We start from the raw sequence: 25,593 nt of genomic DNA, 5'->3' as shown, positions 1-25,593 counted from the left end.
GTGGGATCCGTCCAGGTGGAAATCTCCGGCTGTTTCCTTTGGGGCAGCGCTTGGGTCCCCGGAGCCGGCTCCGCGCCACTCTAGAGCATCCAAGGCCCGGACGCAGCCTTGGCTGGCGACCCAAACACCCAGCTGAGGTCCCGCCCACCCCGCCCGGCCCCACCCCTAAGCCCCACCGCGGCCTGCCATTGGTGAAACGGCGCGTCCGTCGGCCGCCAGGCGCCTGGGGTGGGCGCGCGGACTGCCATCCCCTACCCGGTGCCTCCCGCGCCCGCCCGCCGCCGGGAAGCGAGCCCGGGCTCCGGCGGGCGGCCGCCACGGCTGACAGACCCACGGGCCGAGGCTCCGCGCCCGTCCGCAGCGCGCGGCCGGCATGGCGGCGCAGAGGAGCCCCCCGCGGGCGCAGGAGCGGGAACGGCCTGGCGCCCTCGCCGCAGGTGGGCCCCGGGCGGGCGGGCGGGGCGGGGGGCCGCGGGCGACCTGGGACGCGCTCTCCGCCGGCCGTCGGCGCAGCCCCGGGTTTGCGGTACGAGGCCCGCGCTCGGAGGGGTGGGAGATGCGGGGCCCTGACCAGGGCGGGGACGGTGTGCACCTCCACACCTTCTGCAGGGTTTGGGCAGCCGTCGGGGACCCGCGTCGCATCTGAATAGGGAACAGCGTCCTCGCGAGGCAGAGCTCTCTGGGTCCCGGCAGCGAGCGACCTGCCTAGGCGGGGAAGGCAGGTTCCTGGGAAGAGGACGCCGTCTTGCGAGGTGGGGTGGCGCGGGTGGACGGTCCACGCAGGGGTGGGGTCGGGCCCTGCCTCCGAGGAGCGGCGGTTTCCCCTTCGGTGTCCTCTCTGAGAGTTTGATTGTTGTCGGAGGGAAGTTGATGGGGTTCGCGCTTTGCCGGCGGAGGATGTGGCCCACACCTTCGCAGCAATCGAGACCCGCTGAACAACAGAAAACTGGCTTTTAAACAAATGCCACCAAGGACAGGAGCAGCAGCACAGTATGGCACAGGTCGCGAGCAGGTCGGGTCGCTGAGGTCTGGGACACACCACCTGTGTCTCGGTGTCTCTGCCCTCTGCGTTGGCACCTGGGTCCTCACCTTAGAAATGAAGGTTTTTGTTTTTTTTCTTTGCCATCCTTCTAGTGTCAGCTTCGAGAAGAGCTTAACTGCTTCTCAACTTTGAGCACATTCCCCCTCTGAAACTCTCCAGGGGCGTGAGCCCACTAGTGAATTTTGGGAGCATGCCTGTTCTCAAACACAGAGTTTGGGCTCCAGCATATAAGGGAAGTTGGCAGGTGCCAAGTCGGCTTATTAATTGCTGTTTTTGGTCCCAACAGGAGCTTTGATTCACAAAGCAAACAGTTGTGGGGGAGGGGGTTGCTATTTAGGTGTAGTGGAAACAGCACCTTTCTGGGAGTCAGGACATGAGTTTTAGGCATCATTTTGCCCAGGACTATGTGCCTAGAAGCCTTAACTACTCTGGACTTCCCTGTCCTCCCTGTAAAATGAGGGCATTGGACTAGCTGATCTCTAATGTCCTCCCAGACTAGAATTATGTGATTGACTTACCTCCCACTCGCAACGTTTGGAGAATGAACTCATTTTCCAACCTTTCTGCACCTTGGGTTATTATAGAATTAGCCAAATATTTCCTGTGGGTGTATTCATTAGAACTTTTTATTATGTTATTTTCTTCCCTTTTCCCTGCCTTATTTTGGCAGAGAAAGCAAAGTTGGAAACGGAGGTAGGGTCACAGCTGGAAAAAGCTGCTTTGGGAGGCAGAAAGGTGGCTACTCAGGGCTTAACATAATTGCCAGGATTTTTTCTTCCAATGCACCAAGTCCAAGGTGTGCCAGCACTGTGATCCTAGCAAGAATTCTTTCCTCTGCTCCAGCCTGCGGGGTCTGCAGTTGGGTGTGTGGCAGTGGAAGAATGTGATTCAAGGATCAGGTTATGGAAAACTTTATTTTCTCCCAAACATAATGTCCGAGGATTAGGAACATAGTTTCCCTTCTTTGCCAGTGATGTTTAGGAAAAAAAAAAAAAATTTAAAATCACTTGTCAAAGCTAGGATGCCACAGCTTTTTAACCTACCCCTAACGCTTTTGGTAAGATAGCCAGGATTTGCTTTTGATATAATAGCAAATGATAATAAGGAATACTTGACAATAAAAAGCAAACGGACCATAGCAGAAGAAAACACAAAATGGGCAGGAATGGACAGAGGTTTTTGGTAGCCATTTTTGCTATTTCTATTTAAGTGAGTTGTGGTTCATCACCACTGTCCATCCTTTTGTTTAATAGAAATGCGAGGGGACACCCAAGACTCTGAGTTTTCAGTGGTGTTCTTGGGAACCTCAGGGCTCCTTGGTGGTCCCTAGGGCTTGGCCTTGCAGGAGGGGCAGAATGCCCAATGTGGAATGGGAGACCCATTAGCGAGATCCCCTCACTCCAGCTATATATGGAGCAGCTCGGCTCCCTGCCCTCCTGTTTTATATGCTGTTCTGGGTAAGGTTTTGTTTGGAGAGAATACTCTAATGCTAAACAAAAAATTGGAAGTGATGGTATTGAGTCATGTTTTTGAGTGCTGCTTATGTGTTAGCTCATTTATTGCCTATAAAGTGCATAGAACCATGCATGGCTCATAGTGAGTACTCAAAGGTTAGCTGCTGTCATTGTTATCATTACCTTTTACATGAGGTAGTCATTATTTTTAATCCCCATTTTAGGAAACTGAGTCAGATACAAACTGGTACAAGACCCCACACATTTCTTACTTAGACTTTTCTGCTAATTAAAAAGTGTATTCCTTAATATCATGGATTCTGTTATTCCAAAGCCACTCAAGGATGACATGTGAAACAGATGTTTCTGACTTGCCATAAACAGTATGGCCTGTTCCCATGGGGAATCACAGGTGCCACACTAGCCAGGCAGGTGAGTTTACGTGGTGAGCCCTCCTGTGTTAAAGGGAGAGGACAAATCGAAGCGAGCCTGGCTTGTCAGAAGCAAGTTGATTGGTTATGGGGTGCAGACATTCCCTCCTCAACACAGACTGCAGAGGGGTGCTTAGAATTGTCCTCTTATTTTAGAACCCTATTGTGGTCCCTCAAGGCCTTCGCTCTCAGGAGCTGAACAGGAACAGAGGTGGCACTGGCAGTGGGCAGTGTGTGTCAAAGGGGAGAGGGGTGAGTAGCTGTGGTGTTTCATGTGCTAGTTATAACCTTAAGGAGAAATATTTTCCTTCTTTAAAAAATACTTTGAGGACTTAAGAAAAAAACAAACACTGCAGTTAAAAACATATGCACACAACAGAATGCTTAGAGCCAAGTGGTCCACAGTGATATTTTTGCAGCCTCTTTGCCCCACTTATTATTTCTACTTTTAAGTTTCGTTAGATAGATTACCAAATAAAATGTAACTTTTGGTACTATGTGTTTTAGCTAAGTAGAAATGCTTGATTGGCACAATTATTAAGTTGAAAATGACCTTTTACCTGGCTCCCTGGAGTGGGAGGGTGCTGTCCTGTGTGCCTGCAGCACCCAGTGTTGTACCCACCACAATAACAGTGGGCATTTTAGTTCCCTTCGTGGTGTTGGATGCGGAGACACTGCCCACAGATAGTCTTATGTAATCTTTATAAGCGCCACTCTGTGACGCTTGGAATGGTTATGGAATTTGCTCAAAGTTTCCAGCTAGTAAGTAAATGGTGGCCGGGATTCAAACTCTGGCAGTGTGACTCCACCCACAGCAGATTCTTAACCATCTGCCTGCTTCTGTCTCCTGAAAGAGAGCAGGCTTATAGACCTGCGAGCCCTCTAGTTTCCAAGATTACCTCATCACATTTAAGCTGTTCTGAATTAAAGTTGGGTTATTATCTTTATACCATTGTTGTTGCACAGAGTAACTCTTAGGTTGGAGGTACGGGAGAAGAGAGATTATGAGAAAGTTATTATCCAGCTAAGACTTTCTACATGCATGTTCCTTATATGGCTATTTAAGTGTGTCTGTAACTTTTAGAGGAGTTATTGGACCAGTGTATTTGGCCTTTCTCTCCTGTTCAGTTACTCAGGGCAATCCATTTTTAAAAATCAAGGTTGTATATACATTTATTGATTTGTAATTAACTTAATGGAAGAATATTTAGATGTCCCTTCACAATTAATCAACAGAGAAAAAATTTTGCGTTCGCACTCATTTTGCCAGTAATCTTTTGTTCTGGTCACGCTCCATTGTTCTACTTTCTCATTTAATTGGAGCCAGAATAGACAGGTGGCATCATGTTTAAAATAAGAGGATGATAAAATATTATATGTCTGTTTTTGAGAGACCAAGGACTATTGTTTATTAGTACTGATGCTGGGATTCCTGGGTAATAAACCCAAATCACAGAACCTGTGGCATGGAAAGTGCTATGTTCACTAAGTCCTGAATTCAGAATTTAATAGAAAGTCTTTCGTTGCTGATTTAACCAGGTGACTATGACTTTGAGTCTATGTGGAACTGTTGGATGATATCTACACAGTAACTTAAAATAGCTTTTTGTTTTAATGAATGTTAGAGTTAGTCTTCTAGCAGGGAGAGTAATAAGTAACTGGAAGTCCGTTTCTCAAGAGAGACCTGTCCCAATTCAGAGAGAAGCAGAATCTCATTCAACATCAGGGGTTGACTGTCAAAAAAAGAGAAGCAGACTGCTCTTTTTTGTCCCCATTACAGTGGACACGAGCTCCCTGCTCTTTAGGTCTGGGATAGCCTCAGGATGTACAGACCGTACCTGAGTGGCTCAGGAATGCGGTGGGCCTGGTGGTGGAAGCTCATCAAGGTACATACTGTGAACATTTTGTGTCTCATCTTCTAAGCCAGGGCAGGGAGTGTCCTTGGAGCATTTAGTCTCCCAAGTTTAAGAGATGTGACTTTTTTGCCTGGTGAAGAGTCTTTCCTTAGGTCTTAGAATAATGCCTGGCACATCACAGGCATATTTGTTGACCAGTGACAGGAAGGTCTGTGTGGTCTCTAAAGTGACACGAGAACTGAATGCTCTGTGTCTTCCAAATTGACTGCTGGGACAGTTCGAAATGCCGTGGAGGAAGCAGAACGGCTGATAGGAAAGGGGAAGCGGAAGAGGTGGCAAGCCGGTGCTGGCGTGGGCTGAATATAATCAGTCCCCATCTAGGCATGAGGGGCTGGATGGCACTGCTGTCAGTGGACGAGATCAGCTCTCTGTCATTTTACTCGGCATTAAAAAATGAACTTGGAGTTGAGTTTGTAGCTAAGGATTAGTTTGGCTGCTCATCTTGAAATGCAAATGTAACCAGTGGAATTATTAGTATAAATGTTGGGTCTCGGTTTTGCACCTGGAGCAGTGCAAGACTCAGGCATGTCAATTCCTTCCTCTGAAATCTGAAGCAGAGAGAAGAATCACGTGAACTGAGGGAGTTTGTCAGGTCAGGTTTATGCAAGGTATGCCCCAGTACTCAGTTCTGGGCTCTTGGCTGAGTGTCATTACAGGACTTGTACAGCCAAGCTTGCTGGCTCACTTGGTGCTGTCCTTTTGTCATGTTTCATATTCCAGTGTCTTCTCACATTTATACCTCGTTGGTTCATTCATTCAAAACGTGGAGCCTATAACACGTGAAGGTACCGTTCTTCTATACCCTCGCCTCTGTCCCAGTCTTCTCTATCTTTCTTTTATTCTTGCTGTTTTTTAGAAACTGGTCACCTTGTGGAAAACGCTCCTTATCAAAACTGTGGTTCAGGTCAGATGGCATAATAGATCTGCAGAACTAGGCACGCACTTCCAAAATTTGGAGTATTTGCTGGTGTTTGTCAAGGTCTCAAATATCTACTGTACGTGCTCAGGGCATGTTTCTTGTGGTGCAGGTTTTGAGTTTAGTTGAACTTTAGTTTTGTCACAACTACTTAAAACCCTGTGCCTTTTGTCCCAGTGTGACTACCCCCAGTGTAACTCTGAAACACATTTACATAAAGAGGCCTTTAGAGGGTGAAGGGAAATAGTGGTTGATGGCCTGGCCCCCTGATATTTGCTCATAGAGGAGGAAGCTGAGGTCCAGAGTTGCTCAGCTCTCTAGGACGAGCTCCCGAGTTTCCGACTCCCTGGTGCCTGCTCATTCCATTCCCTTCAAACCATCCCACTAGGTGACCACTTCATGTTCTCGCTTCCTGCTTTATATGTATGTGAGTGTGATTAAAGGAAAACACGCTGGTGGCTCACTGTTGCTGACATACATGTTAAAAGTCAGAAGGGACCACCAAGATCAAGGCTACTAGTCAGGATTCGGTAAGGTGGACTAACAACAATTCCAAATAAGTGAATCAGTTTCTGCCATGTCAGACCTTGAAGGTGGCTCCCCAGGGCTGGAATGGGCTCCACAGTGTCAGGGGCGCAGACTCCTTCCTCTTTGTTTCTACCGTGGACAGCTTCCGTGCCCAAGCTACGTCCTGGCCCAAGATGGCTATTGGACATCAGTCATCATGCTTACATTCCAGCTAGTCTGGGGGAGCCAGGGCAAGGATACACCCCTCTCAACAGAGCCTGTAAAACTTGCACACACACTTTTAGTCAGAATTCACTCACATGGCTCTGTCTGGCACCTAGGGAGAGTAGCTGTGTCAGAGAGAATGGATACTGGCGGTCTCTGTCATGGAGACATATGGACTAGGTCCTGATCACTTGGATTCATTTTATTTATTCAAAAATTATTTGTTAATGGTCTGTAGTGTACCTAGGCACCAAGAAAGCAGAGAGAAAACAGACACAGTTCCAGTCCTTAAGACGTTTGCCTACATAGGGAGACAGACACTAGTCAAGCACAAACACACTTGTATAAACTGTGACAAGTGCTGTGGGGAAGGGGCACCGTGTGCTAGGGAGAATGTAACAGGGATTTGCTCAAGCCTAGGGGTTGGAAATGGGTCAGAGAAGCTTTGCCCAAGGAAGTGACATTTGAGCTGAGAGATGGAGAAGGGGGGAGAGGAGGTGGCAGGAGTGAGAGACCGAAGGTGGCCAGGAAGGGGAAGAGGTGAGAGGATACTGGGGAGCCTGGGTCAAACCCTGAGGGCCCTCAGTTGGCCTGGGACTGAGGGATGTCCCTGGACATGGAACTTTTACTGCTAAGATGGAGAGGCCCAGGCCAGCCTCCTTGGAGGTCACATTAATAGTTGGATTCCTTTACTATTAAGTTCATCAAAGTTCCTTTGTAGATAAGCATGGCCTCCAGCCATATACTAAAACAACAATTGACTGATAAAAGTCGCCCCTCACATGAGCACAGTACAGGCTTCATTTACGTGCAGCTGGATGACCCGACCAGTGAGACTGCCCTTTATCTGGCATGGTTTCTCTCAACCGTAATTTTGGAAATGATTGGCATGTGATAATATATTAGAGATAACAGAAACGGCCAGGGGTGGAGGAAACCCTTTCCCCAGAGTGACGCTTCTCAGCACTGGCAATGCATTGGAATCACCCCCGAACTTATAAAAGGATGGGTGCCTGGGCCCCAGCCCAGTCCACCAGAGAAAGCATGGGGAGCCAGGCAGGGTGGTTCTGTGACAGCGCCTGCCGGAGACTCTGAGTGCCTGTGAGTCACCGGGGGGGGGGGGGGGGGGGGGGGGGGGGGGGGGGGGGGGGGGGGGTGGCTCGGAGACGCAGACTGCCTGAGGATCTGCACTCTCCTTGCCCGGGTGGTATTGAGGTGCTGTTCACAGACTGAGTACACAGCTCTCTCAGGTTTGATGAGTTTGTTTCGATGCGACCAGTTTCTCTTTAGCAGAGCAGACCTAAAGGATCACGTGAAGGTGGGTGGGTTCGTGAGAGGAGACAGAGGTAAAGCCTTGGATGGTGGATAGGGAGGCTTCTGCTGTGCGCTTCCATCAGCGGTGGGCCCATTCCAGCGTCTCATCTGGTTTCAGGGGATGCTTCCCGGGTGCGGAAGAACCGGCTCCTGAGGCTTCTGTCTCGAATGGTGCAGTGGGCAATGTGCGTTACCCTCTCTCACCTCGTGCAGAGGCCTTTCCTGCTCACATCACTGGCGCCAGGATTTGGGTTTTTCCTGCAAGTAAGAAAAGCCACAAAGATTTTTAAGTAGGAGATGACACATCCACTGAATGTAAAACAAAACAAAACGACTCCATTCTTCCCCAAATCACCACTGGCTACAGGTGGAAAATGGCATCAGAGAAGGGATGCCAATGGGAAGGATTAGCAACTATTAGCAACAGAGTCCAAACGATTCTGATTAATGGAAAAATCACTACAGGGTGCAAGTGGAGAGTGGCTTGTCCCAGGGTGTCCCTTCAGTTCTCTCGTCACATGTTCATAAATGATCCGTATTAATATGTGGATGACAAGCTTAATCTTAAGCATCTAAGAGGGGAGAGAGAGCAAGAGCCACAGATGCCATGGTGGGTTGGAGCAGTGAGCCCAATCTAGTGACGTGAAATTTAGCAGGAAAGTGTGTCAACTCCTGGGTCCAAAAAGCACAGAACTTGCACACACAACCTGAGTAAGCCTCGCTTCCCTTCCCAGGTTCTGAAAGAACTGAATGTTGAACACAGGAGTCAGAGATTTTTAAATGTCATCCCATTGGTAAAATCTATGTCTTAGTTGTGTGGCCAGACGAGCTTGCTAGCTGTGCCCACACTGAAACTACCCTTGGAAGCCCAGGCTTCTCCCCCAGGGCGACAGCAGGCGCCAGGGCACCCCTCAGCAAGCAGGACCATCTCAGGAAGAGGGGCTGAGCTGAGCAGATTCTCCTAAACCTCCCCATCACATCTGTCCCTGGGGAAGGAGGAGAGCGAGAGAGTGGTGGGCCGGAGGCCAGCACCAGCGCTCCAGGAAAGCTTCCACCTGGACATGAGAGGGTGCTGGGATGAAAGCCCCGCCTCCTGCCCTTCAGGAGAGGGAGACACACTCCAGCCACAGGTCTGAAGGCTGTATGTTAAGTTGAGGGCAGGCTGAATGTGGGTTGATGGCGTGTTTATTTCTCAACTATACAATACAAATACAGCCACAGACTGCATCAACTGGAAAGTACCATCTGGATTGGGGTTCGGCACACCGCAGTCCCTGGGCCGTGTCTGTCCCACTCTGTTTTATTTATTTATTTATTTATTTAATTAATTATATGGCTTATGACCTAAGAATGGTTATACATCTTTTTGATGGTTGAAAAAAAATCAAAAGAAGAATACCATTTCCTGACATGTGCAACTTATATGGAATTCAAATCTCAGTGTCCATAAACAAAGTTCTCTTGGAACACAGCCCGCTGTCTATTGTCTCACGGCTGCTTTCCCTCTGTTAGAGCAGATCCGAGTAGTTGGGACAGAGCCCAGATGGCGGGAAAGCCTGAAGTTCTGACCCTCTGACCCTCTGCAGAGGACTTGCTGATCCCCAATCGAGAATGAAGAAGTGGCCACGTTATTGAATGCTCTTCAGGTTGGGCCACACTCGGGACACTGTATCCTGACTCGGCATCTAATTGAGTGTGGAATGGGTTCAGAGAAGAGTGACTAGGACCACGAAGAGTGACTGGGATGGTGCAAACCAAGTCATGTGAGAACTGGTTGAGGGAATGTTTAATTTACATGGGGAAGGCACAGGGGAGCAATAGCTGCCTTCTAAGTTCATGCTTGTTAATTGTTTTGAATTCTTGGAGAGAATCATTCGGCAAAGGCAGTTATGTATGTAGTTATTTCAGAGGGCACGCTGACCTTGAGTCAGAACATGTGGCTTCAAGTTCAGACTTCTTGCTTTCTCTGGGTTTCAGTTTCTTCACCTCGAAGATGCTCACCAGATGACCAGGTGCACAGTGAATTAAGAGTCAGCTTTCACCTTAGAGGTGCTTTCAGGCCAGTAGGGGACACATCATGAACACACCTACCTGCAGCGTGGACGGAGTGCAGAAGGAGCCCCTGGGGGAGGGAGTCGTGCTGCTGAGGGGCTGCTGAGAATCAGGCCTGGAGAAGAAGTGGGATCCCGGCACCTTCAGCCCAAAGCATCCTGTGATTCTGTGAAAGATTTTAAGAATTGTCATACAGAAGAGGAATCAGACATGCTTCATGGCCCCAAGCAATAACGATTTAAATTGTGTTTACAGATCTGATCACATCAGCCTCTTGCTGAAAACCCTTGGGAGGCTTTCCTTGCTCTTCAGCTAAACTCAGCATCTCTCACAGCATCCAGAGGCCCTGCTGATCTGAGCCTGGCTGGCCGTCCTCGCATTCCTGGGCTCGTGAACTCTTGTCCATCCCCTGGGTCTCAGCGCCGCCTCTCATCCGATGCAGGTCTAGGTCAGGTTCCCATATTACCTCTGCTGACAGAGCCACATTTCTTTCCTCTGGGCCATTCCTCCGCTGTGCTTCAAACACACCTGGAGGGTTCATCTGTGGATTGCCAGGATAGTCCAGTCCGTCTTGTTCACAGCTGTAGCATCAGCTCTTGGCACAGTGCCTAGCCTGCAAAAGGAGCTTAATCTATATTCATAGAATAATGATAGACTTTGATCAGGAAAGAGAAACATTCCAGCAAAGGAAATGGACTCCCACAAAAAGGAGTGAGTTCCCGGAAGAGAGGTGTGTAAACACTGGTGCATGAGCAGATGGGGGGGAGGCTGCAGCAGGGACTCGGAAGAGTCTGCACCTGTGGTGCCTTTGCCATCACAAGCGCGGTCTCGTGGCTTACAGTGTTTCATTTTGTTCCAACTGTTGATCTCTACCATTGGGGAGACTTTTGGGGATCTAAGTAATATGAGGTCCTGCAACTAGAAAATGGCAGAGTGAAGACAGAGTCCCAGGCCTGTTTTGCCAAACCAGTTGTCTGTGCCCATCCAGGGAGCCTGCCTGGCTGGTTGGAGTGATCTGGGATTTCCCAGGAAGGAATTACCTTGCTCTCCAATGGAAGCTTACCCAACTTACAGCTTCTATGTTATAACAGTTGGGTGGGTTTTCAAATCCCTCCACACAATCAGACAAATAAACTTACACCTTGTAACATGATGGGTTGCATTTAACACTCCTAAAGATGTGCCCAGTAAATGAAAAAAACAAAAGCAACTGAGCTCTGATATTATTACACACACCCGCACACACAGTTCTCTCAGTGTTTGGCAAGGAGCAGTTTCCTGTTGTGTTACCGACACTCCTGGTTTCACAGGAGCCCTGTGTAACACAGGCCCGGTGCTGTGGGGGTTGTGCTCAGGGCTTAAGCAGGCTACATGGCGGCTGCAGCTGAATGTCTCACTGGTCCTGACTTTCAAGATAAAAACTTGCACTTGGTGGTTCTCTTTCTCAGTGATACTGATCTTGTAGTTGTCGGTTATAGTACTTTACTAAGTTAGAACACTGTCCTTTCTTGAGCAGAACTAATACCTGAAACACAAAAGCATAGAAAGTCTTTTGACTTCACCTTTTCAAAGATTTATTGAGGGTATTTTTTCTGAATATTTCTCCCATATGAAAACAGTGGACCTATGGTTCTGCAAGAACCAAGACCATTCAAACGCAGTCTCTCACACGGCTGTGCGGACCCTTCAGAAATCTCTAACGGTCCTCCAGCGCTCCGAGCATTCAGAAACCTTGAGGCCTAAGGACGTGAGCTGCTCGGCTATCACTATTTGCATATTGCTTACTTTATTCGTTAATGGATGATATTTTGCTTAATTCTTGTGCCTCTGAGTTTCTCACACTGACCTCTGAGAGAGGACCCACTGGGGAATGGAACTCTGCCTGCCACCTGGGCATCATCGGGCTTGTGTTATCCTGTGTCCTGGCCAGACCCAGGACCAGGGTGTGCTGACCCCGGGGAGCGCGTCGTGGCGCTGTGGGCCTGGGTGAGCTGACCAGGGGCCTTTCCTGATGGGAAGGCATCACACCACCAGACCGCGAGCTCCCTGAGGGTAGGCTGGGTGTCTGTCTTTTTCTAATCCTCACTCGAGGATATGTTTTTATTGATTTTTTTTTTTTTTTTTTTTTTAGAGAGAGAGAGAGAAAAGGGGAAGAGAGAGACAGAAACATTGCTTGGTTGCCTCCTGTACTTGCCCTGACTGGGGATGGAACCCACAGTCTTTTGGTGTGTGGGATGATGCTCCAACCAGCAGGCCGGGACAGCCTGTGTGTCGTTCTCGTCACTGCACTGCCTGCCAGCTCAGTGCCCAGCCCACATGGAAGAAGTGGGAACAAAGGGTAAGGAGCAGGGAAAGATCTTGCAGGCCCTTTCCTGCCCGCTTAGCCTCAGTTTACCCCTCTCTGCAGCACTTCCTTCCTTGATCAGAATTACTTAAAAGGAGTAGTGTTTTTCAAAGGGAGTAGTGTTCCGTGACAGCTCAGAAAAGTGTGAAAAGTGTAACTCACACCTCTGACGTGCCTGTGTCCTGCCCTGTGCACCACCCCGCCCTTCCTCGGCTCTGGCCGCAGGGAGAGGTACAGCTGTCTGGGAATGGCCTCCTCCCCACCCCTCTCTGTTTGCTTCCTAATCCTTCTGTCTCTCTGGCTATTCTTTCTTCCATCTCCTGATAATTAACCATAATATGGCATTGCAGCAGATAGGCATAAATTTAGTATTTTTTACCTTAAATTTTCTTAACAAGGTGATTTTAATGCATGTATATATCCTCATTCTCTCTGCTGTCTCAGACATTGAAATTAAACTGCCTTTTAGGTGAGGCCTAATTCCCCCTCCGTGGCCCACTCTGTAGCTCTTGATCCACCATCTCTGCTTCAGGAGAAAGTCCCCGCCGGGCAGGTAGCAGTGCCCCGGGCACTGCTGTGCTGTGTAAGATTGGGAGAAGGAGCAGGGAGGACAGCAGAGGTGGTGAAGGGCTTGGACAGACTGGAAGTTCCGGAGACCAGCCAGGCGACGTTTCCATGAGAGGAGCCTGGGGCTCCCAGTGAGTCTGCTGTCGGCATGCTCACCCGGTTTCCGGCTCTTCAGTCTTTTAGTTTTGTTTTCAGGTTTCTTTCTTTCTTTCTTTTTTTTTTTTGGTTTCCTGTTTGAATTATTTCACTTTGGTACATTTTAGAGAACGGAAAAAATTCTAAGTAGAATTTCACCACAAAAAACAGTGGCGTTTTTTTTTTCCCAGTTCTAGTCGGTGGCCTCATGTACCATGTGTCATCTGAGGTCACAGATCAGACTGTAGTTTCAGATAGCCACGTTGTTGATTTCGGGAGGTTCTGGGAATTGCTCAAGGGTCCTTACTTAAGTATTACTTCTGATAGAGTGGGTGGGGGTCTCTGGTGATTGGGGGAATGTATGAGACCATCCGCTTTCTAATAGAATAGAAATGCACGGTGCTTATATAGCACCCCATTTCAGCCACCACCCAAGTGATCCAGTCCAAAAGGATTAAACAGAAATTTCAATTTTTGTCGCTTGATGAACATTAAAGAGGGTCAGATCCATATCCCGGCAGTGCGTCTGTTTCCGCACCTCCTCAGAACCCTAACCCTCACTTTCAGGGGATTCTCCATCGCCAGCGCCTCCTGCCCCCCACTCCCTTTATTCCCTGCCCCCGTTCTGGCTCCTCTCTTTATCAGGTGGAACATCTGGACCCCTGGTGGTGGAGCTTCTCTCCCTTCCAGCTCGTCCAGTCCGCATCCTCCGGGGCCAGTTCCGTTCGGCAGAGGGCGTCTTCAGGGTGTGGGGAGGGACGGTGGGCTGATAGTTGCTGGATGCTCCACAGCAGGCTGGCAGAGGGGCCCTGGTGAAGACTCTGATATGGAAAATTTGATTTGCTCTCATCTCTACGTGGGGAAATGAGATTTGACTCGGGATCATCAAAGTTGGGGTCATGGTAGTGTTTGCCAGGCCCCGCATTGATGGTGTTCTTGGTCTGCCTTTTTTGACTTGTCATCCAGTTATTGACACATGCAGGAAAAAAAAATTAAATTCCTTTTCTAAAGGCTTTATTCCACTGTTGTGGCAAAGCTGACTTGAAGATTTCCTCGCTCTGTAATTCCGAGACAGGACAACCTGGTGATGAGGCTCACAGGTTTCGGCATCTTCGAATTCTAGCTTGACCACTTGTTCAATCTCTCCCCCTCACAAATTTTCTCATTATATTTTATTATTTCTTTTTTCTTTTGGTTAATCCTCACCCAAGGATATTTTCCCATTGGTTTTTTTTTTTTTTTTTTTTTTTAAGATAGATTGGAAGGGAAGGAGAGAGAGAGAGAGAGACATTGATGCGAGAAAGACACATCGATTGGTTGCCTCCTACACAACCCTGACCAGGGCCGGGGACCAAACCACAACCCAGGTATGTGCCCCAGACCAGAACCAAAACTGGGTCCCTTTGATTCGCAGGCTGATCTAACTGCTGAGCCAAACCAGCCAGGGCCAGTTTTCTCATTTTAAAAATAAAAGTGATTAGAGTGATAGCAATACAAATGACATTGACCGTTTACTGGGCATTTCTAGGATGCATGGCCAGAATGCCCAGCGCTGTCCCAGCATTTTCTTCAACCATCACAACCACTCTGAGAGGCAGCTGCTGCCAGGACTGCTATGTACTGTTTTCCTCTCAGGGTTAAGGAACAAGCTTAGGGGGATGAAGTCCCTCATGCAGCGTCTCTGCAGGGCCGGAATGGGACGCATACCATGGAGCTCCAGAGCAATGAGATATCCCTGCACAACTCTCAGCATAGGGTCTGACATAGAGCAAAAGCTCAGACTGCTTTAATCATCAGTGAAGCCATACTTTTTCCTATTAAATCATTGTACTTCCTCTTCTTCAACTTGGAGGCCCCTCCTGATAACATTATCTGTGAGCACCTTGGGATCTTCTGTGATTTGCGGTTGGTGTACCTACCAGGAAGGGGCTCTTCTGTCAGATCCTTGAGATCGGGGATGTGGCTGTGTGGCCAGGCCAGGGCTGCAGGGAGTGAAGGGAGCATCCTGTGCACACGTGACTTCGTGGGTCCACCCCTACATGCTCGTCGGTTCCTAAACCAGCCCCCACAATAGCCCTGGCTTGAGTCATTTGACCAAAAACTGTGGGCACGTTAGGTAGAGGGCAGTGGGATTTCAGGCTTGTGTTCTAGGGTTGCCTGGGCAGGAGGTATTGAGCCTCATGTGATTTTTCTGATAAGTTGTTACTATCACCCTTTCTTGGGTTGTAGACAGGGTTTCATTTTGAAGATAAGGGCAGGAGGCTAGGGAATGTATGTGTGTAGGAGCTGGGAGAACCACGGTCTGCAGTGGGTCCTGCTGGAGGCCCTGGGTGCCGCAGAGAAAGCCTCATGCTCAGGAGAAGGCCCTGGTTTGGGGTCTCAAATCAAATACCCTTGTGGCCAAATAGTGACTTAAAGGAATGCAGCGGGTTGAATAGATTCTGTGTCCAATGAGAGCAGTGCCCCATCGAGGACGGCAGCCAGGCCCCAGACTGCAGGCTCTCCAAGTCCACATACCGGTGAGCACCACCCAGTGGGAAGTAGGCAGGTGCTCCGAAAGGCTCCTCACAGAGGAGGAAATGCAGACTGCAGTGACCGTTAGAGCTGGTTGGGATTCAAGGAACTAGGTGCTCTAGTACGCGGGGTGGGAGTGTTAATTGGCAGTGTTTTGGAAGGCCCTTGGGTAACATCTGTCAAAACTAAAAATGTGCACATCCTTTACCCAGAGTTTCCTTTTCTTGAAATTATCCTAAGACCTGTCATGAGCCACAAGGACTGTTGGAGAATGTTTGTCTCAGCAATGTTTGTTAAGTGGAAAATGGAAACAAGCAAATGTTTATCATTAGGCGGTGATTACAGAGGTGATAGTCTGTTTTCATACTGCAATGTTATGCATTCTTAAAGAATAATGTAGCTCTGGCCAGTGTGGCTCAGTTGGTTAGAGTGTCGTACCATGCACCAAAGAGTCATGGTTCTGATCTCTAGTCAGGGCAAATGCCCAGGTTTCAGGTTTGATCCCCAGTTGCGATGCATATAGGAAGAAACTGATCAATGTTTCTCTCACATCAATGTCTCTGTTCCTCCTTTGCCCCCCCCACCCCACTCCCCGCCCGTCGAATCAATGAAAAACATATTCTTGGGTGAAGATTTAAAAAAAAAAAGAATAATGTAGATCTATATGTGGTGATATAAAATGATGTTCAACTTACAATTTGATATGCTGTTGATATGAAGAGAAAAAACAAACTAAAATCTTGTGCAATATTTATTTTTGTAGAAAATGTTTATGACTACAATAGGAGAAATTATGTATCACAGACAATATTCTAGTTCTTACATGAATTTAAGGACTTACTAAAAATATTTGCATATACCAGAATTTTCAAAGTTGGGAAATCAGACCGAATTAATAAAAGTCTAAAATATAGATGTAAAGGCAGTATGGCTCTACATTTTAAACAATTCTTAGAAAGTTTCACTAAATTTATAGATGGGAGTAAGTCTATAATGAATAGCTAATCAATTCTAAACAATAACATCTATGTTTGAAAATAATGTCCTGTTAAGTAATAAAATAAAAATAATATGTATTTTTATTTTTTGGTAACTTTTTTTGTTTCTTCATCTCCTGGTAAATTCTTTATTGAGAGTGTAAATGCACATCAAAGATGATAAAAAATGCTAGAAGTGTAGATTCCAAACTGTTGAGGCTTTTACTATGTTAATCACTGGAATTTTACTAAACCCAGTACTGTGGAGGAAACTATGTCACAATGAACCCCAGGAGGTTTGGCCATCGTTCAGAAATTCTCTTCCTCATTTTACATGCTCAAACATAATATCATTAGGAATCTCCTGCACTTAGTAAAATATTGCAAGTCCCCCATGTGAGCTTTCCCGGCCTGGTAAGTTTCCCTCTTGTCAAATCAGGAATGGGAGTGTGCACCATCGCAGCACATCTGTCTCCATCTCACCACCCTGCTTTAAGGGCTGCTTGCTGGAAATGATGTCTGCACCTGCTGTTTGAGCCACCCGTTCCATGTGGTCAGGTGATGCCACATGGTATGGCCTGTTTTGATTTAAAAATATCAACATGGGCAGAGGTGGATGGTGACAGCATCACTGGAGGCCCCTGGTGTGGTTGCCCCCCACCCCCCACCCCAGTGTGTTCAGTGCCCAGCAGAATCCCTGGCATCGCTCCTGGATTCAACAGATATTCACCACAGGATGGTGCACTGTGCTGGTTCTTAGATCATTTTATTCCGTCTTTCCCCAGTGAGGTCAGTATTTTACCCCTATGTTACAGGAAAGACAGTCAGGGTAAGAGAAGGTGGGTTTCCCAGCCACACAGCTAGATTAGTAGGAGAAGCAGCTTTGAGTTCAGGGGTGAGGGATTCAGGAACCCACACTCTATGTTCACTCTTCCTCTTGAATTTTGGGAACAAAGATATTCTTATATATGACACTGATTATAGGAGAACTAGACGTTTCTTTAATTTTTCAGATTGAATTTTTGAATGTTTTAAAAAATGTTTATGTAAATCAGCCATAGACCCTAAAATTATCCAGTGTATCTTCTTTTAATTTATTGCATAATATTTTCCCCCTTAAACAAAGTAGACTTGTGTAATGGTAATGTGATTTTTTTTCAATTACATTTTTTTTTAGGAAATGACCAAGTTCACTCCTGGATACTAGTCACCAGCCACGCCTTAGATATTGCGTGGGGAATAGCAAAGGGGTCCGTGATGGTGGCGGTTTCCTTTCTGGTGGCCACCCTCTGCTACTTCAGAAGGCTGCATTTCCATTTAGGGCACCGGCTGAAATGGTAGGTGGTTGTATCATCTTCAAATTTCTAAAATACCCATGTGATGAAGGTAGAATTTTGGTATTATTGTTTTCTTTATCTTTTAGGTGGAGTGGATATCTGCAAAGAAAATTCAAAAGTAAGTATTTTTGTGTGTATCTTTCCTTATTTTTCAGGGGCAGAGAGGGTTCAAGAAAGAAGAGGAAAGGAAAAATTAACTACCTTTTATTTATTTATTTTATTTGATTCAGGGAACCTCAGTGTGGAGGCAGAAGTGGATTTACTCAGCTATTGTGCAAGAGAATGGACAGGGGACACGCCCCGTGCCAAGCTGATGAGGAAGGTGTGTCTGTTTGTAAAAGTCATGGAAGATGGAGAATTTTGTGAAAAATTCAGGAAACAAACATTCCCTTCTGCTTTATGGATCCAGAGATACAATGTGACACAAGGAACAACTCTGGCTCTAATTTAAAAGCCAAACAGTTGCTAAACTTTGGCTTTGGGCCTTTTACCTAGAGCCAGTTCCTGGAGGACCGGGTGAATTCAGTCTGTGATTTCAGAGAGCTGGAAGTCAGCTCTTTCCAGCCCTCCTGGCCAGGCCTGTTCAACCTCTGCACAAGCAGGGGAGACTCCTGTCCTTGAAGGGAGAAGGTCCCTTGGCAAATATATTTTGAGGACTTTTAAGATTTTTCATTGGATCAGTCTTGGTAAATATTCCCAGAAGTGCTGCCCAACCTTGTCATCAGCAAAAGAAGAAAAAAAAAAAAAAAAAAAAGAATTAAGTGGTGACTTTAAAGTAGTTCTGAGCATGGTTTTAAGGTGTACAGAATTTTTTACTGTGATCAGGCTGTATTCATGACCTCCCCACAGGGACATTCCCTGGCCCTGGGCTTCCAGGAACTAAGCCTCTGGAAGAGCATGGCACCATCTCTCTACACTCACAGTCACTTTGAAATGACATGTGGTCCAGTGCACAATTTATCATTGTTTTTATTTCTGTTGTCTGCTTTATTTGGTAGTATGTGTCACTGAAAATTTATTGAATTCACTTTCCTTAATTTCTCATCCAGCGGACTTAAAAAGCAACCGTTCTCTTTTTGTGCTAATAGGCTTATGAGGAGCTGTTTTGGCGGCGTCACATTAAGTGTGTTCGACAAGTGAAGAGAGATAACTACGATGCACTAAGATCAGTGTTATTTCAGATATTCAGCCAGGGCCTCTCTTTTCCATCCTGGATGAGAGAAAAAGACATTGTTAAGGTATGTCCTCGCACTGGGAACACAGGAGAGGCACCTTGATGACAACTGGGACACAGGCGCTCGGGGCTCCGTTGGGCGGCGGCTCCGTACATAGGGCGCCTGAGATGGAAGGCACTCCGAGAGGTCCTTTCTCCAGGGCGGCTTCTCTCCTGTCAGTTTGCACATAGACCATCTCAGAAAGACAGTTATACTCAATTTTGTTTTTAATGCCACCATCTTTTCTTGAGAGGGGCATCTGTCCTTTATAGGTAAGGTGGTCTGCTAAGCTTTTTTTTACTCTATGGTTGTTTCCACAAATACAGTGTGTAACTACTACCCCAAAGATCCCCTTGTTTTTCCTCAGTCAGACCTTCTCTCATTCCTAACCCCAGCGCCACTGAGATGCCTTCTGTCTCTGTAGTTTAGCCTTTTCTAGAATGTCACAGAAGGGGACTCATCCAGTGTGTGGCGTTTGGAAGCTCGGGCTTTCACTTAGCGTGGTGCATTTGCTTTCACCCAGAGGGTTCTGTGAATACGTTGTTAATTCCTTTTTATTGTTGAGTGTTGTTCCTTGACATGAATGTGACAGCTTGTTTATCCATTCACCAGCGGGAGGACATTTGGATTTTTTCCAGTGTATAATACTGTGAATAAAGCTGTTACAAATATTCCCATACAGGGTTTTGTATGAACATAAGTTTTCATTCCTTTTGGGTGGGACTGCTGGGTCTTATGGTATGTGCGCGCTTACTTTATAAGAACCTACCCAACCATTTCCCAGAATGGCTCTGCCCAGCGCGAACGTGCCAGAGTTCCAGGTGCTCCACATTCCCACCAGCACTTGGTAGTGTCAGAGTTTTTTGTTTATTTATTTTTGTTTTAGGCATTCTAATAGGTGTGCATTAGTATCATTGTGGTTTTAGTTTGCATTTCCCTGATGAGTTATGATGTTGAGCATCTTTTCCTGTGCTTGCTTGCCATCCATATTATCTTCTCAGAGAAATGTCTTTTTAAATCTTTTGCCCATATTTTATTGTTTTGTTTTTGTTATTGTTATTGATTGAGTTTTGAGAATTCTTTATATATTCTGAATGCAAGTGCTTTATCATATATGTAATTTACAGATATTGTCTCCCAGTCTGTGCCTTGTTTTTTCATTTTCTTAACAGCATAAGACAGTGCCTTCTTGGTGATAACCCGGATTTTTTTTTTTATCCTCGCCCGAGGACACTTTTCCATTTTTTGTTCAGGTAGAATGGGAGGGAGAGAGAGGAGGAACAGAGAGAGAGAGAGAAACATCGATGTGAAAGGAACACATTGAGTGGCTGCCGCCCGCACAACCGACCAGGGCTGGGGACAAACTGCAACCGAGGTACACGCCCTTAGCGGGAACCGAACCCGGGTCTCTCAGGACTGCAGGCCGACACTCTAACCGCTGAGCCAAACTGGCCAGGGCCCGGATTTTTATTTTGAGTGCAGTATGCCTAATCTAGGATGTACATTTAAGTTGGAAGAGCAAAGAAATACAAAGTGTGTGCTTATATATAGCTATACATGTTCAATTTCCGTAACATTTTAAGTTTTGAGTTGTTTTTATTACTTTCATCTTATCTAGCAAATACTGGACAGGACTGTGCAGTGTGCTGGCTTTGCTATTCTTTGCTGAGGACAGAGACTGCACCGGCTGCACAAGTTGGACTGGGTGGGAAATGCATGGGATGCCTGTGGTGGGTCAGACTCTTACGTATCCCATAATCTTATTTAACCCAACAAGCGTCCTGTAAAATTGTCCTTGATTTACAGTGGAGGATGAGGCTGAGCAGTGAAATAGTCTGCTGGTGAGTGACAGGGCTGGGTTTGAACCCCCACATGCATCATTCTAAAGTCCACATCGTCCCAGATATATGTTGCTCTAGCATAGGTTAAAAGTAAGCTCTAAAGGGACATCTCTTGGTAGTTTGGAAAATGTTTTATCCAAAAAGATTGTTTCTATAGACTTAATCTTATATTTAAGTTTTCATCAGTTTTGAAATTGTGAATTAAGAATATGGCTCAGGGGTTGAGCATCGACTCATGCACTAAGAGGTCACTGGTCCCATTCCCGGTCAGGGCACATGCCCAGGTTGTGGGCCCAATCCCTAGTGGGGAGCATTCAGGAGGTGGCCAGTCGATGTTCTCTCTCATCAATGTTTCTATCTCTCTCTCCTTTTCCCTTCCTCTCTCTCTAAAATTAATTTTTTTTTAATAATTTAAATTTTATTTTTTATTTTTTTATCCTCACCCGAGGAATTTTTCCATTTTTTTGTACAGATAGAGTGGGAGGGAGAGAGAGGAAGGGAGAGAGAGAGAGAAACATCGACGTGAAGGGACACATCGAGTGGCTGCCACCCACACAACCAACCAGGGCCGGGGACAAATTGCAACCGAAGTACGTGCCCTTAGCGGGAACCGAACCCGGGTCTCTCCGGACCACAGGCCGACGCTCTAACCGCTGAGCCAAACTGGCCAGGGCTAAAATTAATTTTTTAAAAAAGAATATGACTATGTTTTTTATTAATTGTGGTCATAGTCTTTTTTTTTTAAATATGTTTTTATTAATTTTTTAGGGGGGGAGAGAGAGAGAAACATCCATGTGAGAGAAACATCAAATGACTGCCTCCTGCACACCCCCTGCTGGGGATCGAGCCCGAGACCCTGGCATGTGCCCTGACCGGAAATTGAACCAGGACCTCTCAGTCCATGGGATGATGCTCAATCCACCCAGCCACACTGGCCAGGCGGCCATAGTGTTTTTAAATGAAGATTGCTAAATGAGATGAGATTATGTGCTATGACATCTTCTAAATTGTGTGTAATAATTGTGTCTAACCATTATTGGCATCTTCCTTTTCAAGCTTCCTGAAAAACTGCTCTTTTCACAAGGTTGTAATTGGATCCAGCAATACAGTTTTGGTCCTGAGAACTACACAGGTTCAAATGTGTTTGGAAAATTGCGTAAATGTGTGGAATTATTGAAAACACAGGTAAGTGTTTGGCAACTGGGGTAAGAGGCTAGGAGTGAAAGCATCTGTCCCAAATGCAGCCACTTTTCTCTGATGTCAGGCATATCACTTTATGTGAGTTAAGCAGAAAATGCAGGCAGAAATGCTGCTTCCAGTAACTGATGGTTCCTTCTTGACCTTCAGTCTCCTTTGAGTGATGACTGAGCAAGAGTAGTGTTGTTCTACATGGTAGTTAGGCCCTTTGTGGGCTGAGGAGCCCTTTGTGGGCTAGCCAGGAAACCTCAACAATCATGGACCTTTGTTTCCCCAAAAAATGAAGTGAAGTTCCAGACAAGGTGTTCAGAAATGCCCTTCTGGAATGCTCCCTCTTTATAACTTGTTTACGGCAAAGATGTTATAATTTGACTCAGAGCTTTTCCTGTCTTTGAGTAAAAACAGATTTTGGATTGTTGGAGTGAATTCTCCTTGAGAAACACCATGACCTTTCTGGGCCATAGATTTCTTATCTGTAAAAGTGAAATATAAATAGTGTCTACCCTGTACGGTTCTTGTGAGGATTCAGTGAGATGACACACGCAGAGTGCCTTCCGCCGAGCCTGGCACCGGCTGCACTGGAGAGTGCTCACTAGCACCGCTGGCCACTGGAACAGCCCTTGTGGAAACCAGCCATCTTAGAACACGTTGTTGACCCTCACGAGGTAACTCGTGCTTGCACTTGCATTAGCTATTTCAATGTTTGAAACTCAGGGTAATACAGGATTATTATATTTGTGACTCTTCACCCTGAGGGTCGAAGTTCAAAAAACAGCACACCATTCTATAGTCTTGACATAGCAGGTAATGGATATCTGCTGGTTCAAATGAGTGCAGCTCAGAACCCAACACTCTGGTCCTTCTAAAAGAGCTCCTTACGCCGATTCACCTTTCAGGCTTTCAGGGCAACTGAAAGACCACGTTTTGAAAAAATAGTCACTGGTATAAAAAAAATCCGACTAGAACATGTAAAGTGTGTGTTTCAGAAGGTGATTGCTTAAAGTATACCACAGCAAAAAAAAAATACTAAAATATATCATATGTATAAAATATAATATGTAGCAGATATGTACAAAGTTTCATTTATATGCATTATGTATAAATAAAGTATACTGAAGTTTATTTAGATTGTTTCACTTTCATACGCAGTTACGAAAAAATAACCAGTGACATGAGGTAACTTCTGCATAAAATTGCTGGTCAATGTGTTAAACAGGGTTAGAAAGCTGTCTTAGTATTTTACCTGGTGGGTGGTGCTTTGGTGAAGAAATTTCTCATGAAACTAATTTGTTATTGTAAAAATAATATATACTTACGGTTTAAAAAATCTATGTCCAAAGATATAAAGTGAAAAGTTAAAGTTTCATTCCCCTCTATTAGTTTTATTTTGTAAGTTCTTTAAAAGTTATGCAGTGTTGTGTGTGCTCACCTGTGCCCTTCTAAGTTTCACATTTTTGTCTGTTTTTAGTGGACTGAATTCAGTGCAATTAAAGATTATCACAAGAGAGGAAGTATGTGCAACATCCTCTTCTCGGATGCCATTCTGGAGTATAAACTGTATGAAGCTCTCAAGTTCATCATGCTCTATCAAGTCACTGAAGTTTATGAACAAATGAAGATGAAAAAGGTCATTCCCAGTCTTTTCAGACTCCTGTTTTCCCGGGAAACATCATCTGATCCTTTGAGCTTCATGATGAATCACCTAAATTCTGTAGGCGACACATGTGGACTAGAGCAGGTACCTGGGGCAGAGAATCGTGTGTGTTGGATCAAGGAGGGTGTTGACAATACATGGACACGTAGGCTCTTGGGGTTTGCTTTCAGCAGGCATAAGACCAGCTGCATAGAGTGATGGGTTGATATTATTGCCCCGAAATGCGGAAATGAGGAGTGACAAGCCTCGCTGCTCCGGGCTGGTTGCTGTGTGTGTTTCCAGACCTGTGTCTGGAGAACACCAGTGCTGGGCAGCCTATCTGACCTTGCATGCTGCCTCTCAGTTGATAGCAGGTTTTCCCACAACAGAGGTTAACCAGGAGAAATTCCAGTTGGAAAATGAGATAAGGTTTGAAAAAGCATTTGGTGACTTACTGCACATAAGTAGAAATTATTGAATTTTTTTAAATCTAGAAAATGCTTAATATCCCCATAGAAAAGGTTTTGTTTTGTTTTATTTGCATTCATAGGAGGTAGACAAAATCATCTGAACTTTTTATACAAATTGATTTATAACAATATAAAAGCGATTAGAAAACTCTGTAATTTTTATTATGAGCATTTCTTTATTTTTTATTAGTTTTTTTTTTCAAACAGCTTTCCCTGTGATTTCTTCATGTTAGTTTAGAGTGATGTTCCTCTGTTTGTCCCCTGCCTCCCATGTATGGACATTTGTCCCTAACTCTGTGCCCACTCAGTGGTTCATGTGTGGGTCTATAAACAAGTACGTTATTTCACAGGCTGCTGAAGAACATACTGCCCCCACTGGTGGGAGGGCAGGAATTTGGAAATGTGTATTTGTGACCTTTCTTTCATCTCTTCCCCAGATTGATATGTTTATACTTGGATATGCCCTTGAAGTCAAGATAAAAGTGTTCAGACTGTTCAAGTTTAATTCCAGGGACTTTGAAGTCTACTACCCACAGGAGCCACTCAGGGAGTGGCCAGAGATCTCCCTGCTGACTGAGAATGACCGCCACTACCACATTCCTGTCTTTTGAGTCTGGCGAGGACCAGGCACCTGCCAATGACAGTGGTCACACTTGCAAGTAAAGTGTTCCTGGAAAACCAAAGCTAGTGTTGCAGCCACTGAAGGAATTAGGACCTTCTCCGAACTACAGGTACACAAGATGCAACAGTGCACAGGTGGCTTTTCTTTGTCTTTCAGTGATTTCCTCCAGAGCAGCTGCACTAATATATTTGTGGGCTTGTGGTTTGACCTTGTTCATAAAGGCCCTGGCCACTTTACACATGGCGGGACTTGAAGAGCATGAGAATGTTTAATTTGGACAAGAACAACAACAGGAAAAAAGAGAGAAGGAAATTCATAGGAAAAAAGACCAACCTAGAAAGAATGAATTTGTTTTTAACTTTTACGTTCTTCATTAAGAATCATATCTTTGGTTGATTTTGGAGCCTCATAAACATGGTCTTATTTTATAAGCATTACCTTCCCAGGAATCTATGGTATATCGATTTTCTAGACCCAGTTGATTAACTGTAAATTATGGGTGCATGTACACACACACACCCGTATGTATACATGTATAGTTTTACATATACACATACACACAAAAAACCACTACTTTGTAATGTTGTACAATGTGTTTTATATCTCCTTACATTTTCTTTTTACATTTTTTATTGTTGCATCTGGCCAGTTTAATACATTTTATATAGATAAAAAATAAATTTTGTACATTTACGAACTGAATGACAATTATTGAAGTGTTATGAAAATATTAAATTGTTATAATTGTTATACATTTAATGTGTAGTGGATAGAATCAGGCCCCAGATTCTATCATGTCCCAGAAAGCTGTTACATCCTAATCCCCAGGACCTGTTGGGTTAAATGGCAAAAAGGATAATAAAGTTGCAGGTGGAATTAAGGTAC

The 25,593-nt window shown here is 45.7% G+C and overlaps 1 protein-coding gene across 3 annotated transcripts; it reads left to right on the top strand.

Annotated features, from left to right (window-relative positions):
- The first annotated feature begins 283 nt into the window (after nucleotides 1-283).
- On the top strand, nucleotides 284-25,351 carry OTULINL (OTU deubiquitinase with linear linkage specificity like). Of its 3 annotated transcripts, none has more exons than XM_036279628.1 (8): nucleotides 284-437; nucleotides 17,572-17,731; nucleotides 17,818-17,849; nucleotides 17,962-18,053; nucleotides 18,820-18,969; nucleotides 21,843-21,971; nucleotides 23,452-23,721; nucleotides 24,524-25,351. In XM_036279628.1, exons 1-8 carry the CDS (start codon nucleotides 374-376, stop codon nucleotides 24,695-24,697), a joined length of 1,071 nt encoding a protein of 356 aa, XP_036135521.1. In that variant the 5' UTR covers nucleotides 284-373; the 3' UTR covers nucleotides 24,698-25,351. The 3 variants fall into 3 exon arrangements, with proteins under 3 accessions (XP_036135521.1, XP_036135523.1, XP_036135522.1); XM_036279630.1 differs by lacking the exon at nucleotides 284-437 and adding an exon at nucleotides 9,146-10,587; XM_036279629.1 differs by lacking the exon at nucleotides 284-437 and adding an exon at nucleotides 12,133-12,195.
- Nucleotides 25,352-25,593: the final 242 nt, after the last annotated feature.

This window comes from Molossus molossus, unplaced genomic scaffold, assembly GCF_014108415.1.
Source record: "Molossus molossus isolate mMolMol1 unplaced genomic scaffold, mMolMol1.p scaffold_m16_p_3, whole genome shotgun sequence".
NCBI classification, from domain to species: domain Eukaryota; kingdom Metazoa; phylum Chordata; class Mammalia; order Chiroptera; family Molossidae; genus Molossus; species Molossus molossus.
The sequence above is the reverse complement of the archived record's forward strand: the minus strand, read 5'-3'. Positions and strand labels throughout refer to the sequence as shown.